Source organism: Lepidochelys olivacea (genome assembly GCF_965140295.1).
Source record: "Lepidochelys olivacea isolate rLepOli2 genome assembly, chromosome: 18".
Lineage (NCBI taxonomy): Eukaryota > Metazoa > Chordata > Testudines > Cheloniidae > Lepidochelys > Lepidochelys olivacea.
In genome coordinates this window covers 21,522,308-21,538,445 of record NC_140428.1, presented here as the reverse complement: position 1 = coordinate 21,538,445, position 16,138 = coordinate 21,522,308, and the positions used below count along the sequence as shown (strand labels likewise).

General features: G+C 48.5%; 1 protein-coding gene across 1 annotated transcript in view; it reads right to left on the bottom strand.

Moving 5' to 3' along the window:
* Positions 1-10,892: 10,892 nt before the first annotated feature.
* The window catches only part of PLEKHN1 (pleckstrin homology domain containing N1), a 42,393-nt gene continuing 37,147 nt past the window's right edge, over positions 10,893-16,138 (bottom strand). Inside the window, exons 14-16 of the mRNA XM_084651658.1 lie at positions 15,140-15,352; positions 13,659-13,707; positions 10,893-13,030 (exon numbers count right to left, since the gene is read on the bottom strand). Of these exons, the coding sequence (XP_084507784.1) occupies positions 12,855-13,030; positions 13,659-13,707; positions 15,140-15,352 (438 nt within the window). The 3' untranslated portion in view covers positions 10,893-12,854. The remainder of the gene's footprint in view (positions 13,031-13,658; positions 13,708-15,139; positions 15,353-16,138) is intronic.

Below are 16,138 nucleotides of genomic sequence, written 5' to 3'. Positions count from 1 at the left end.
ATGCTGTATATAGATGAAGTATATTAGTTGTACATATGAAATAAATCTCAGATCATTTTTGGCTGAATAATGTGTTGGAAGCTTCCAATACATTTTCTATTTCATTTACCTTAATTCTGGGGTCTGTCTATTTATACGTCCCTGCAAAATTTCCACGTGGTTCACACACACCATTTAATGGGTATGTGCCTAACAAACGATCAACCAGTCATACAGCCGCCTAGCACACACGTTTCAAGGCATTGCCACTGTTACAGAGGTGCTGAAGGGAACTGGCCATTGAGGGCTAAAGTAGATGACTTAATGACAAAGGTTTTTTACAATCACGTCTCCCGGCACAGCTTGGAAAACACTCACTATTGGGGCTTGATCAAGAGAGGCACTTCTTCAACCTCCAACTCCTACTGCCATCGGGGCCCAGGGGAGGGGTTCTCTTCCCAGTCCTGCTCCGGTTTTATCGCTTCCCAAAGAGCCAATGAAGGGATTTTGGGAATGGGCGGGGGGGGGGGGAAGGAAGTCCATTGCATAGTTCTGGCTCAGAGTAGCCACTGGTCTCAATTCATCATCAAGTACCACGGGCCCATTTGTGGTGCTTTTGGCAGGGCGTTGCTCTCCAGTACTGCAGTAGAACGTGGCGTCCAGTTCTGCACAATTATAGGGTCTAGTTTGAATTAAATCCAACCCAGAAGTAAGCTGGTCTCTGCAGAACATTATGAGCTAAATAAACATATGGTACAGCGAGATAACCAGTCTGACTCGGGCCAACAGCAGGCCTCAAACCCACGAGCTTTTCCACAAGCAGGAGAATCTCATGATTTTAGCACTGCAGAGCTAGTCGGTGGAAGCAGGAGTAGACTCGCAAACCGCAAGTGTGAACCGATGACTAGGAGGGGACAAAACCCCACATGCTCTTAGTCTGTGTTACAGACACACAAACTGGGGCTTCTGTTTATTGTGCCCCAAAGACTCTTCTGATCAGCGGGACACTCCGTGACACATAGGGTACCTCTACACTGCAATACAAGCCCCGCGGCTGGCCTGGCTCGGCTCAGCTGACTTGGGCTCCTGGGGATCAGGCTATAGGGGTATAAAATTGCAGTGTAGATGCTCAGACTGTAGCCCTCCCCTCTCACAGGATCTCAGAGCCTGGGCTCCAGGTGAGCCCAAATGTCATTTTATCGTCCCGCAGCCTGAGCCCCACAAACCTGAGCGAGCTGCCCCAGGCTCTGAGATCACAATGTAGCCATCCCCTAAACGACAATCATTTTAAAAACAAACACTACTCCACGCGGGGTGAGGAGAACAACAAGAGAAACACCCCTCCTAGGAAACCTCTGGGCTGGAGACAAGTCACACAACAGTCTGCACCAGAGGCAATGAGTCCCCATAATGTGAGGCACAAGTCAGGGATCCAGGCCCTCCTTCTGCGACGGATACAGCCAACCGCTGCTCATCACGGCTACCTGGGTTCTCCTGTCTGCAACAGCATCAGCGTCCAGGCCTGGGTAGTTGTACAGACACGTCCCCCTGGAGCAAACGGTCATGCTGCAGGCACTAGGGGCGTTCAGACATTCGCGTATGTTCAGTTTCACTGTTTACCCAGCCAGAGCACATTAACCGCCCGGCCCATTTTCCGTGGCAGGCGGGAATACAGAGACCACAGCATGGTGGATGGGTAATGGGGGTGTCAGCTGGAGGAATCCAACTATTTCATTAGCCAAGGCTTTCCTGGGAGTTGGTAAATTACACTGGTTAAAAAAAAAAAATCAAAGTGGGGAGGGGGGAGTGGCAGACAGCTCCTTCCGCTGGAAACAGAGTATCTAGTGTTTGAGGGCCTGAGCAGGGAGAACCAAAACACTGTGTTTGAGACTTAGCAGTTTGCGCTGCTGGCTGTGTAGAAGGCATCATTAATGCAAGACTGACCTCTAACAGCTCCTCTTTGGCTTTTCACTATCCCGGTTTTTTTCTTGTTTTTTTTTTAACCAAATCACCAAAATCTGAAGGGAATCAATGTTCTCCTTTCCACCCCAGGGGCAAGAACAAGACTCAGTGAGCCATGTACAGCGCTCCCACTGGCAGGCACCATTGAGATGTCTGCATTAAATAAATTAATGATTGTGCAACCAATCACCTTATTAAAGTGGGGCAAATCTCCAAGAGGTTGGGAATTCTGCTTTAATCTGAATCCACCACCTAAACTCTGGCTGCTTCTCTGAACTCTCCAAACCGCTTAGGTTTGTAAAGCTGGGCAGGAGGTCACACTAGAATAGGGGAGGTTTCTGGTACCTATGTTTTTGATCCTGGCCAGAAACCTGAATGCAATAAACTTTTGGCCCAAGTTGGGTTCCAAACCTGGACAAAAGGTTGGCAGGGAAGATTTTGATTTTTTCCATATGAGTTTGGTTGTTCTTAACCCAACCTCCAACCCGCGCAGGATTTTCGGTTACTCTGTGTTTCTTCCAATGGCTGTGGTCTGTCCTAATGTTGGATCATATTAAAGAAGTTCTATATTAAACTCAGAAATGAGTTTGATTCCCCATAGTTTAAATTCCAGGGTATTACTAATTAAGAGGTCTCTTGGTTTTTGGTACTGTTTCTCTCCCTCTATGTGTGAAAATTGCAAGCTGCTAATTGTGTTAGTACATTTTAAGACAGAGTCTGTTCTCAAAGCAATTCTTGGTAACAACAACTACTTACACAGAGAGAGACTCAAAGCAATACTCTGTAACAACAGAAACAGCACCCAGAGACTCCCCGCCCTTTTGTTGTATTCATCTCGCTTTGTTAACAATTGTGATTAAAATAGAGATAGAGGATGTATGTGGATGGATGCTTGGTGTGGATAATAACTGAATGATCAGGGAGGTGCCAGCCTAAGAATCCAGTGTCCATCAGCTGAAGGAGGCGTCAAGTGGAAATAACCAGAGGACCCCCAGAGGGCAGACTGGAATCCACCCAACAGCCTCAAGAATGGGAGAACCAAAGAACAAGATAACATCTGGCAGCACGGAGCCGTCAGGAATGTGCCATCTGCTGATTGATTCAGCAACAGCTTGATGAAGCAATTCCCATAGACTGGCATAGGAAGAAATTCCTATAAAAATAGACTCTAGAAAGTGAGAACTTTGGGGTCTGATTCTGTGAACCAACTTCCAGGAGCATCAGATGAGCATCTGACAAGGCCCTGCTCCCTCCTCATGTCCAAGCCACCTGGCCAGTGGCTTGGCATGAGCAACTCTAAGGCTAGTAACTATGATAGCAACCTTACAGAACCTGTGTGTGTGTGTGTGTGTGTGTGTGTGTGTGTGTGTGTGTATGAATGAATGTGTGAATAAATATGAAACTGAATGGAATGTTATAGCTATAACTAACTGCTTACTATGATTCTTTCTGTATTCACAATAAATGTGGTATTTTGCCTTTTCCCGTTTAATAAGATCCTGCTGGTTTTTATTTTATTGGTATAACACTAAGCCGTGGCCGGGATTGAGTCTGCAATGTGGATGCTGCTGGTTCCATTCACCGTTTCGGGGCCTTGTGATGAATGAGTGAACTCAATCAACTGAGGCCAGATCGGAAAACTTTGGCATCAGTGCGAAGCGGGGCCTTTTGCTTTTGCTGAATCATTGCTAGTGAATGACCAATTTGCCCTCTTCCCTGCCCCAGAGCTAAGGGCTTGGCTTCTGCACGGCTCCCAACCCCCGCCACATTGCTCTCTGCTCTTCACATGATGGTGCTGTCAATAGTCTTAAGCTGAGCACTGTTGGGCTGGCGCTGATGGGAGTGCTCTGAGGAAAATTCTAGGGATTGGGTTCTGCAAACCTTGCATCATCATTTACACATGTGCAAATACTTTTGATTTGGCAGCATTTCCCACCCCCTCTGCACAGGTGCAAATGATCACATTAGGCTCTGCAGAAAGTAGAATAACTAGAGGACACTCTTTCCTCTGAATCCCCATTGAGCGAGGGACCCAGAGTCCCTGCAGGGGCAGCTATACTGTTAAAAGCAGTAATCTTCCAGAGAGATGTAAAACCAGCCGCCTGCCTGTTTGTAAAGCTCAGCCTGAGAAAATAAATCATCAAAATGAGAGCTGGTGCCGATTGCAAAGCTATTCAGTCTAAGACAGAGGTTGATAAATTGGAGAAGATTCAGAGAAGAGCCATGAGAATGATTAGAGGATTAGAAAACATGCCATATAGTGACAGACTCAAGGAGTTCAATCTAGTTATTTTACCAAAGAGAAGGGGTGACTAGATTACAGTCTATAAGTACTTACATGGGGAATAAACGTTTAATTATGGGCTCTTCAGTCTGTCAGAGAAAGATATACAGCAGAACCTCAGAGTTACAAACACCAGAGTTACGAACTGACCGGTCAACCACACACCTCATTTGGAACCGGAAGTATGCAATCAGGCAGCAGAGACGAAAAAAAGAAAGCAAACACAGTGCAACCCAGTAGTGGGTTAAACGTAAACTACAAAAAAAAGGGAAAATTTAAAACAAAGATTTGGCACTATAAGAAACCTGCGTCTGTGCTTGTTTCATTTACATTAAGGTGGTTATAAGCAGCATTTTCCTTCGGCATAGTAACGTTTCACAGCCGTATTAAGTCAACGTTCAGTTGCAAACTTTTGAAAGAACCAGAATGTTTTGTTCAGCGTTACGAACATTTCAGAGTTACGAACAACCTCCATTCCCGAGGTGTTCGTCACTCTGTGGTCCTATTGCAATATGATCCAATGGCTGGCAGTGGAAGTGAGACAAATTCAGACTGGAGATAAGGGGTCAATTTTTAACCGTGAGAGTCAATAACCACTGGAACCGTTTACCCAAGGCTGTGGTGGATGCTCCGTCACTGACCATTTTTCAATCCAGATGGGATGTTTTTCCAAAAGCTCTGCTCTAGGGATTATTGTGGGGCAGTTCTCCGGCCTGGGGTCTGCAGGAGGGCAGTCTAGACAATCACAATGGTCCCTTCTGGCCTTAGAATCTATGAAAGCCAACCTAGGGGATTCAACCCCAGGACGCCACTGAAATGAATAGGAGTTGTGTCTAAGTCCCCTAGTCAGTCTTGAAAGTCTCAACCATGGTGATCCAAAGCACGCTAAGCTCTTTCCAGAACAAACAGAACAGCACCTTCCCTGCCCTGCAGAATTACATGTAACACAATGAGTGGGGGTTACAAACAACAGGGTGGGGCTGGAGGGAAGAAGGACAAGGGTTACACCATGAGGATCAGGCATTTACTCAGCGGATGTATGTGCAGGGTTGTTGGTTTTTTTGCACGACCAGGATTGCCGGCCCAGCCTGTAATTTGGCCAGCTCGTTATATCCTGCCATTTTAACTGGCTATGGCCCTTTTTTATTCCCCCAGTTCTAAAACAGTGTAAGCTGTTGAGAGCCATTCAACACTTCCTGGGTTTTTACCCCAGAAGTAACAATATTCCTGTGGTAGCTAACATGGTCACCAGCTCTTTATGGGCCAGAATCAAACGCAACTGTAGTCAATGGGAGACTTTCAATCCAAGCTGTTCATAGAGGTTCACATTTTTAACAGGGAGGGTAATTTACCATTGAAACAGGGATGTGGTGAGGGTTTTTTCTATTACATGAAATCTTCAAATCCAAATTGGAGGGCTTCCTAAAACAATAAGCTGGGGCCAAATCACAAGATATGGGCTCAATGCAGGAATTACTCAGGGAAATTCTGCTCAGTGTAAAATTCAATGGTCAGAAATTCTATGAATTAGTGGCCTTTGAATCAGGTACCTAAATACCTTTACGGATCTGAGCCGTAAGGCCTAACTCCCACTGGTTTCAATGAAGATCTGGGCCTAAATGCAGAGAGCTTTGCTGTAGAACAGGGGTTCTTAACCGTTTTCTTTCTGAGCCGTGTCCTCCCCCCACAACATGCTATAAAAACTCCACAGCCCACTTGTGCCACAACAACGGTTTCTCTGCCTATAAAAGCCAGGGCCGGAGTTAAGGGGTAGCAAGCAGGACAATTGCCCAGGGGCCCACACCACAGGGGGGCCCTGAAAAGCTAAGTTGCTCAGGCTTTGGCTTCAGCCCCAGGTGGCGAGGCTCAGGGTGCCAGGCTTCAGCCCTGCGTGGTGGGGCTTCAGCTTTCTACCCTGGGCCCTAGTGAGTCTAATGCCAGCCCTGCTTGGCAGACCCCCCTGAAACCTGCTCATGGCCCCCCAGGGGCCCTGGACCCCTGGTTGAGACCTGCAGCTGTAGAAAATGCCAGATAATCAAGATGTGATCACACTGGGCTGGGTTTACATGCTTTGTGGCTCCTTTTCACCCTTCTGTAGAATACAAGAGGGTGAAGTGAATAACAAGAAGATAAATGCCTTCTACCCTGCTGCAGAGCAATGGGAAATGAATGGCGTTACAGTGCAGAAATCAAAGTATCAGAAACCACAGCCAGTATCAGGGGATAAGCTCTGGGAGTTGGGGCCGGACTTGAAAGATCAGCAACCTCTCCAGTATCCTAGAGGGAAAACCAGCCTTGACATGCCTGTAATTTTCCTGCTTAGTTTATGCAATGAATAGCTCAGTGGTTTGAGCATTGGCCTGCTAAACCCAGGGTTATGAGTTCAATCCTTGAGGGGGCCATTCAGAGATCTGGGGCAAAAATTGGGGATTGGTCCTGCTTTGAGCAGCGGGTTGGACTAGATGACCTCCTGAGGTCCCTTCCAACCTTGATATTCTATGGCCTTTTACGCTCTGTAGTCTCCTCCCTCCCGTACCACTGACAGGGCCACGAGCCAATGTCCTGCCCTACAACAAGGAGACAGAAATGACCATCTTTTGCAAAAGCAGGAACCACCACAATAGAAAAATCAAGACTTGGACCCACTGAAAAGGTCATTTCTGTTTCACTTTGCCAAAGAAAGTGGCTTTGCTGAAGTCTGGAAATGCCAGGTGGGAGACATGCTACCGTACACCACATCCTAACCTAGCATGCAGCTCCCCATCTGACACCGCATCTTGCCAAGCAAATGAAAAAGTCAAACAGGTGCACTCTGAATAATTTCCTCCTCAGTTCAGCGGCCTTCCGTAGCAGCCTTATTCAAAAGGGCCCTGTTACACAATGTAACACTTAAGCTGCTGGATAGGAATAGATCCCAAATTTCTCTCTTCTACAGCAACCAATATAACAACAGGCCGGCCAGCGAGATGTAGTTCAAGCAATAGCCCCACTAATGATTCATCTGACCCTAACAAAATCAGAGCATAGGTTCCAGTGGAAATTTCTGCTCAGTCGCTTTCCAAGGCATTTGCCTGGACCACCGGGGCTTCAAAGGGATTGGAAAGCGATAGCTGCCAAATGATTTCAAGCCAGCTCTATGAATGGCATTTGCTAGTGAGCTGGCAGAGAACCCTGCTTGTGTCCTACAGAAATGACGGCTGGCGGGTTTTTACTTTAAACTGCTCGGCAACTGAAAGGCAGCTCAGACTAACAGACCTGGGATATTTCCCTAGCTCCTTCCATGCCCAGGGTGCCATACCAACTAAATGATACCCAGAGGGGTCACTCCATCCCACTCTGGGAGGAGCTGAATGGATCTTCATCTTAAAGCCCTCAGGGGACTGGATGAGAGACAGCCCTGGGCTTTGGTGGGGGGAAAGGGAAAGTGGATTTAGTCCCCGCAGCCACAGCCTTGGTCAAAGCGAAGGGGAAAGACCCCTGGCTTAATGGGCTCTTCTGCAATGATGCAGCAGCCCTGTTCTGTCCTTTCTTCTCCCTGGTCTCTGAATGGCGTGGGAATGAGGCCAGGCCCCAGTTCTTGGCCCTGCTCCCCACCACTCAGACTGAGTCTTCAGGGAAAGCAACTTCCTGTCCCATCCGCACCCGGCACAGCCTACTCCTCTGGCCCAAGGGCTGTGGGGGGCTTTACTATTCTTCACAGCAAAGAGAAAGTTCTGCACGGCGTAGAGGCAGGGTAGGACTTTAGTAGGAGAGCAACACCTCAGGCTTCTGAGAGCCCTGCAGTTATGCTCTGCACTTAGAGAAACTTCCATTCGCCAAGGATCTTAAAGCCTGTTACCAATATGAATTAATCCCCCGAGGCCCATAGGAGGACAGGTCCCCATTTTACAGGTGAAGAAATTGAGGTACAAAATGTTGCACGGATGGCCTAAGGTCACAAAGGGAGTCAGTGGCTGAACCAGAAGCAAACCTAGGACTCTTGAATTCCTAGTCCCCATAAATACCAGATGATGCTCCCTCCTCTGTACATAAAATATAGTAGCTCTGAAAGATCTCTCTTCACCTCTCACACAGCGGAGAGGGAAACAAAATGCTCTCCCACGTTCTCCAAGGAAGGTAATTTATTTCTGCATGGTTCGTCGGTCAGCAGAGCCCTGACAAAAAGAACTGCTGAACGTTCGTTCAGTTAAAGGCACACATGAATTCTGAGAGCATTCACAACTCCCTTTCACGAGCATTCGTGCGAGCAACATGTTCACAAGAACATCGGCGGAAAGAGAACACGCCACATATCCCCGTGCAAACGTCCACTCTTACGCAGCCCTGATGGACACTGCGTGGATTTCAGAATCAGCCAATCAGGGGGCAGAAGCAAGAGCCTAAGATGGGGCTGGCCAGTGACACGGCATGGATAGCATTGCGATAGCTAGTGTTACTTTCCTTAAACTCTCTATTTATAAACCTTGGACCGGCTGAAAAGCACGTCAGAGAGAGAGGTGGGTTTTCGATCACAAGAGAGGGGGAGAAGGTAGAGCTTGAAAATATACCACTGCTGTCTGCAATAGCAACAGCTATTAATCAAGCTTAGCTAATCAAGCTAAGCAGGGTCAGTAGCTCCCAGGAAAAATCTTAGGGGCCGCAGGAAATGGTATCGGTGACGTAGCAGAGACGGGCCGGTGCTGTGAAGCTTGGATTGGGATCTGAGTTTACCCACTATTTTGGGGTGCTGACTGGGGACCACTTTAGGGCTCGTCCACCCACAAGAGTGCTACCACTTTAATAATACTGGCTTAGCTTAAGTGGTACAATCCCCTCCCCCTGCTCCCCCAAGGTGTGGAGTCAGATGCAGTGACATCAGTATAAAAGTGGCATATTCCTCTATGGGAAAGGGAATACGCTATACCAGTAGAACTGCATCCACAGTCAGGTCCGTACCATTATAAACTCATTGGATTATGAGGCAAAGGCACCCCGCCTAACCAGCTTAGTTCTACCAGGACAAAAACCGTCTGTAGCCCAGGTCTTAGAGATCAATTAAACGATGATGTTCAGGGATGAGGGCTCTCTCTCCCCAATAGCTGGCACTATTCCCATTGCTAGCACTGAACTAACAGCCCAGAATGACGTGAAGGGGCAACGGGGTCCGAGGTTTTGTCTTTCAGACAAGACATCTGATTAAGGCCCTGGCACTGTGGTCATTAGAGCCCCATGGCAGTTTTATGCAAGATTACCCAGCATGGAATATGGCCAAGATATCACAGTTGTTACGTTCTGCCTCACACTATCCTGTCTGTACTTGCTTCTGGATAAGGTAGGCTTCATTTTCTATCCTGAACGGCTGTGCTACGTTACTGTGTGCCATTTCAGGATTGCCAGGTTCCACCCCAGAGACGGCTGTATTTCAGTGACAGGGTGATAACTCCTAATCCCCCAACAATCAGCAGGCCGCACAATGCAGTTTGGTGGAATCTTTTCTTACAGGGATAAATACACTAGATTTTCACCGCCATCAAATCTCTCCCTATGACAGGCATTTTCTACAGTACCCAGGTCTGTAGTAACTAAGGCCCAGCTTTTTAAAGCTCTTTAGGTGTTCCTGTGCTCAGCGTCACAATGCTTAATTGCATTAGGAATGTAAGTCTCGTTTTCAAAAGCAAAGTGGGCAGTCAGGTGCCTAAATTCCATCGACAGTCGAGCAGAACAGAGCCTAAATAGCTTTAAAAAGCTGGGCCTAAATGCTGCCCCTGAGTTCAAGTGTTTAAATCTTCCAGTGCAGACACTGTCCCAGCTCCTCCTTACAGCACTGAGCTGGACTTCAGAGACAAATCCATGGCCTGACCTACCGTTCCCAACCTGGAGGGACAAATAAGCCCGGAGGGACATCCAGATCCTCAAAGGCATTTAGATGCCTAACTCCCACTGATTCTACCTTGGAAGATCTGGGTCTGTCCTTCAATCCACTCACCCAATGGGCCTGGAACTTTATTTCCACTCAATGCTTCCACCCAGAATGCCTTAACTGATTTCCTTCCCCCTCCCACCCTGGAAATGTTAGTTAGATGGTACGGTCACAGCTGCTGTAGAATGCTAGATTAGTCTGAAAGACTGAGAAACAAGAGAGCAAGAGAAGGTGCCTCTTGAGTGAAATCCACTCCTGGGCAAATGTCCAGCTAAAGGTTTATGCATCACTTACGATCTACTTCAGCTCGTGCTGGCCCTATGCAAGTTTCCTGTATTACTGGACTGCAGCCAGCATAACTGATAAACTTCGCAGGCAGGCAAACCGATCCCAGTCAGTAAAATCTGTTGAGCAATTTTAATTCTTTGGAATCTTTCGGCTGGAAAGGTGCTTTGCAAGGATCAGTCAAAGACAGCAAGACAAAACAGAGTCTGTAAACTCTGGAGCTCCAGCCTCTGGCACGAATCCCATCTCCTGAAAAACACACTAGGGAATTTGTTCCTAGATAAGGTGTTTGCACATGACTGATCTAAAGTGAGCAGCACAGGCTATCGGCAGCCTGAAAATTTTTCCTCCAGTTAGTGCCTCAAAGACTTGGGGGATGGGGAAAAGTTATTTTGTCCTTCAGGTGCTGGAAGGAAGGACAGCAACACAGAGGAAAACCACCAATCCCTCAGTTAAACCAGGTGAGGACAAACAGAGACTCAGTTCTGAAGAAGGTGTGTGTATTATTATTAGAATTGTACAGGCTAGCAGAAATTGACCAGAGTACTTTACAGTAAATTATTTTGATACATTGCAATCTCTGCTATTATAGATATAAAAATCTAGATCTTGAAAAAGGTCTTTGGTTTCAGTGAACACAGCAACGTTCAGTGAGCCCGGCTGCATCCCAGAAAACTATGTGCCTCTGACATTCCCCAGTGCAATTCTGTTCATAATAAATAGCTCCTCTCAGTGTTATTATATATAAACCCTCCCAATATGAAAGTAAACCTGAAACAAAACAAAAACAGCTAGAAGACCCAACCATCCCACACAGCACAGATGTGTTGGCAGCTGAAAGTCTCACAGTATTGTTCATAGTCCATAGCTATAAAATTAAATAGGTTTTTAACTCACCCACATTTACACATTAAATACAAATATTCCACTCAAAACCTACGTGTAAACTTTGCTCATTACCTTCTAAAAAAGTTTCAAGTACACCAGTCTAGTGGCTTGTTTCACTTCTACTGGTGAAAGAAAAAGATTTCCTTAATATGCTTTGTTCTACAGATTGCTTGGGGAATGCAGGTTAGAATTTGGAGCATAGGGTAAAGCACCTTGGCTTGCTGTTGACCCTGTATGTGCTGAAGGATCCGGCTAAAGCGGCTGGAAAATGATAAAGCTCAGACACTGTCCCCTCAGGACAGATGGTTTTTGTGCAGTGGTCTTCTGCCTTCCCCTAAGGGCCCTGGAGGGGAGCTCAGGTCACCAGCGTTCCTTAGATTACGGGACCGTTCAGAGGATCATGCAGGAGTTTTGCTTAATGATGATTTCCTGCCAACCCCCACCCAGACAAACAAGAGGCAGAGTTTAGATTGAGTTCAGTAAACTTGGAGAGGTCTGAATGGGAGAGAAAAGAAAAAGTCTCATGGAGGGATCCAGGGGTATCCTCACCTGGAGAACTCTTTTGAAAACACATGCCCTTTGGAGCACTTCACAGGTAACAGATTTCCTCTTCGTCTCTTTCTCAATGCTGGCCAAGCTATGCAGATTCTTTCATTGGCACCCATCACCACAGTCTCTGAGCCATCACTGGCAGGGAAGACTGAGCGGGGTCCAGAGACAGAGGTGGACCCTACATGACCCTCCTCTGTTAGCTTGAGCAGGGCCTGTGCATCAGGCCAGGATTTCTGTCTACCCTATCTCTATTGCCAGCCCTGACTTTTGCACTGAGTCAATGGGCCGAGTGCAGTTCTTACCCACGCAGCAGACTTTAGGTGATCGTGAATGTTCACAGGTCTTCACAGGCTTGAGGCTTAGTGGGCAAAGGTCTGACTAATCAACAGAACTCAAGGTTTAAAGGTATCCTTGATGTCGCCAACTAAGCAGCTCCATTGAAAAGGAAAGCGACCAGGTCTCCCAATGCATAGCTCTTTAATACTGAACACACAAGCTAACCCATCCAATGACCGGTTTCTCCTCTTCTATCCCCTCTGAGTCACCGGCCTTCCCAGACACACAATGTCCTGTTAGCTGAAGGGAGCGTGATTAGTAGCTAGGCTTCTTTTCTACTGCATGGAACAACGGCTATTCACGAAATCCGGTTCCCTACACAGCCGGGGCAGTGGGTTTCTGTAGAGTGCCTAGCATCCAAGATCCCCCTAGGACTGTCGAAATGTTGGGGGGTGGGGAGGGACTTCATTTTTCATTAGGGTTCGTAGCGTCTTGTTCGTGCTCGTGGGCATCGTATTAAGATTTGGTGGAAGAGTTCCAACATGATGAAAACCTGCCGGAGCCAGAGCTCAGCTCACACAGGAGACCCAGTCACTGTAGGGATCCTTCCCCCCGCTCATTTGATACCCACCTTACACGCTTCACAGCTAAAAGGCATGGCTGAGAGCAGGGTGGTCAGGGTGGGGCAGGCCCGGGAGTTTTAATGAGCACTGCTTGGACTTCCTGCCCTCACACATGATAAACCTGCTGGCAGCAGAAGGGCTTGGCCTGCTGCTCCTCAGCCTCCCAGAGGTTGTCGTAACTGAAGTCGCTGTGGAAGCTTTGGAGTTCTGCGTAGTCGTGATAGGCAGAGTCGTGCCGCAGGTGGCCACTCCCGGGCAGGTTGTGAACACCCGCGCTTCCCTCTGCAAATCAGAGGAGAAAGAGAGACCAGCAAAGTAGTTTACATTGATTGCTCCAGGATTTCTATGCTATTATAAGTCTCTTCCAAAAATATGCAACAGGGTAAGGGGCTGCAGTGAGAGAACTGGTAGCTGAAGCTCTCAGAGAGCAGATCCAAGAGAAGGATCAGCAAAGCATGCTTGGCCCATACCGCCCTGCCCCAGCCCCAGATGGCCCAGCTCCTGGGGAGAGCTCTATCCCTACAGTTCTTGGTCTCGCTGCTGAGACTCCTACAGAGAGTGCAGGCCAGCCACGACTGAGGGCGGGTTGTTTTTCTTTGTCACGTGGCCACTGAGAAGCCACTGGGAAGCAATGGATCTAGCAAAAGCCCTGTGTCAAATGCAAACCCCAGCGTAAGCCAGAGAGATGCAGCCCAGGGACAGCAAAGGGGCCTTTTCTGTCACTAGCCGAAGATGGCAGACACCAACCATGCAGCCTGGGTGGCAGAACACACAGCAGCTGCTGGCAGATTTAGAAAGTGCCGAGATACAGCTAGGCTGGGCCCTGTTAGACGAGAGGCAGAAATCTAGTGCTGGTGTTGCACTGTACTGGAACCAGTCAGTGGTTCTCTCTGTCTCCTGGGAGACTCACCTGAGGACTGCAGTGAGGAGCCCAGAAATTCTTCCCTCATGGAGGGGATCTAGAGGAAAGAAATAGTGACAAGGGGTGTCTCTTAGCACTTGGGATGTCAATGCCGGGATCTTTCTCACCAAGGAATCGCAGCTTTCTAGCTTCCCACCTCCAAATCCTCCAGGATGCACCCCGGTTATATCCCTGAGGGTCAAATACTTTACACCCCTGCATTGTAACCATCATCTTTCTGGCATAATGGGCAGGTCCAGCTGGACCCCGTCCACATCCTTTCTTAGTCACTCAGAGAGGTTGCTCTTGGGCATGCATCACACCTGGGCTGGGAAAATGGGCTTCTCGAGGGCAGTAGATGTCCCCTGGACAAGGAGCTGCATCTTCAGCCCCCTGCAGCCTGTGGGAGCAAGGATGCTGCAGAAGGCTGGCTTCGTGGCTAAGTCCCCCAGCTGGGACTCAGCAATCTGCATTCAACTCCCAGCTCTGCAACAGAATCCCTGGGTGATCTTTGTCAAGTCCCTTAGGGGCTGGTTTTCAGAGTTGCTGAGTATCCATAGCTCCCATTGACTTCAACTAAAAATAGTGGCTATTCAGAACTTCTGTTCTCTCTCTCTCTGTGCCCCATCTACAGACTGGGGATAATGATACTGACCCTATTGTGTGGGGACCTGTGGGGACATGTGTGCTAACGGGCTCAGGCTCTGTAGGGATGATAACTACAGGAAAACTTACAATATAGAGGAGAATGGTCCAGTGGTTAGGGTACTAACCTAGCTCGACCTAGATTCAAGTCACTGCTCTGGAACAGACTTCCCCCGTGACTGTGGCCAAGTCATTTAGCCTCTCTTTGCCTCAGTTTCCCTTTTGTAAAATGAGGATAATACTTCCCTACCTCACAGGACTGCGGTGAGGAGAAATCTATTATAGATTGTAAGGCGCTCGGATACTACGATAACTGGGGGCTATAAACGCCTAAGACAGACATAAATAAGGACCTTGGGATATGACTCCTTATTAATAAAGTAACCAGAGTTGCACATCCCTTTCCCCATGCCGTGGACTGAAATCACACCCAACACTCCTGCAGACTCTAAGCCACAGTGGGGCAGGAGGAGCAAACCCACTCTTATTTTACATAACGCCCCAGTCTGGATCTGGGCAGTAGCCTACTTCTTGACCTACTCTGGCATGTACCACCAGGGATGCTGTTGTTACCACTGGCCACGTCAAGGTACCATCTCAGCATCAAGACATTTGTCTTCTCCTTGTGCAACGCAAGGTCACCACAGGACGATGCTGCACAGTCTCTGAAAGATGTTTTCACCTCCCGCCAGCCCTGCTCCGTGGTCAGAGGAATGCCCTTGAGAAATGAAGGGGTGCCCAGACATGCCTAGCATCAAAATCTGGGCCCTGAGGGCACAAACATGTCTGGCGGCAGTGGGAGCAACCCAAAGGCGCCATCAGAGGCTCTCCATCTTGGCACTCACGTTTGTAAAACAGGAAACATCGGAGGGAGGTGCCAGCGGGAAGTGACACGAGGTGCCAGGGATGCTGTATCTCTGCGCTGCCGGTGGCTCTCTACTGTGGCTGCTGGGCAACGGGTGGGAGGTCTTCTTCTGCAGCGGAGGGTGATGGGCCCCTGGGATTTCTGCATAGCCGTTCAGCTGCTCTGAGCCAGTCTGACCATGACATCTTAAGAACTTAGACGAGAACAAATCCCAATTTGGTAACTGCCGTCCCTGGATAGGGGCCTTCTCTGACTGCCCCCCACCTCCACCTACCCCGATGTCTCAATAAGATACCAGAGCCACAAAAAGAGGTTCAGGGTCTAAACTTTAAATTCCACCGAGTTCTCACGCAGCCCTCGATGGGGGAGGGAGAATAGCCTCATGCCACTCAGCCATGCCCCCGAGCAATGGCGAGGAACTCCAGAGGGAATCCTGGCCAGGCACGAGGATGGGGAGATGGGACACTGTGCCACATCACAAGGCCGGGGGGGAGACTGAAGGGCAGCTCAGGGCTCTGAAAAGGGGAGATGAAAGGGAGCCGCCATTTATCAGCAAGATGGTGCAGAAATGGCAGCAGCTTATGAGAGATGAGCTCACTGATTCATCTATACGTCCCCGCACAACACTGCTGAAACTCAGGGGTTTGGAGATAGCGGTCCCTATATCTGAGTCACCCTCGTTTGGGGAAACCAAAGCTCACCGCCTCCCCCCATCCCAGTCTTGGTGCATTTTTGCTCATCTCTGGGTCACTTGGCACCCTGATCCAGACAGGAAACCAGCTCCTCACTGCTTCAGTCCAGAGCCAACAGGCAGAGAGCTTTGCTGGTCACCAAAGAGGACAGGCACCAGACTTCCAGACCCGTGGAACACTCGCCCAGGAAAAAACCTCGCAGTGCCTGGCATGGCTCTGTTGGGGTCACATGCTGCCAAAGCTCTGCGTACTAAGCGAAGGATGTGACTCCTCTTGCCCTGGGCAGC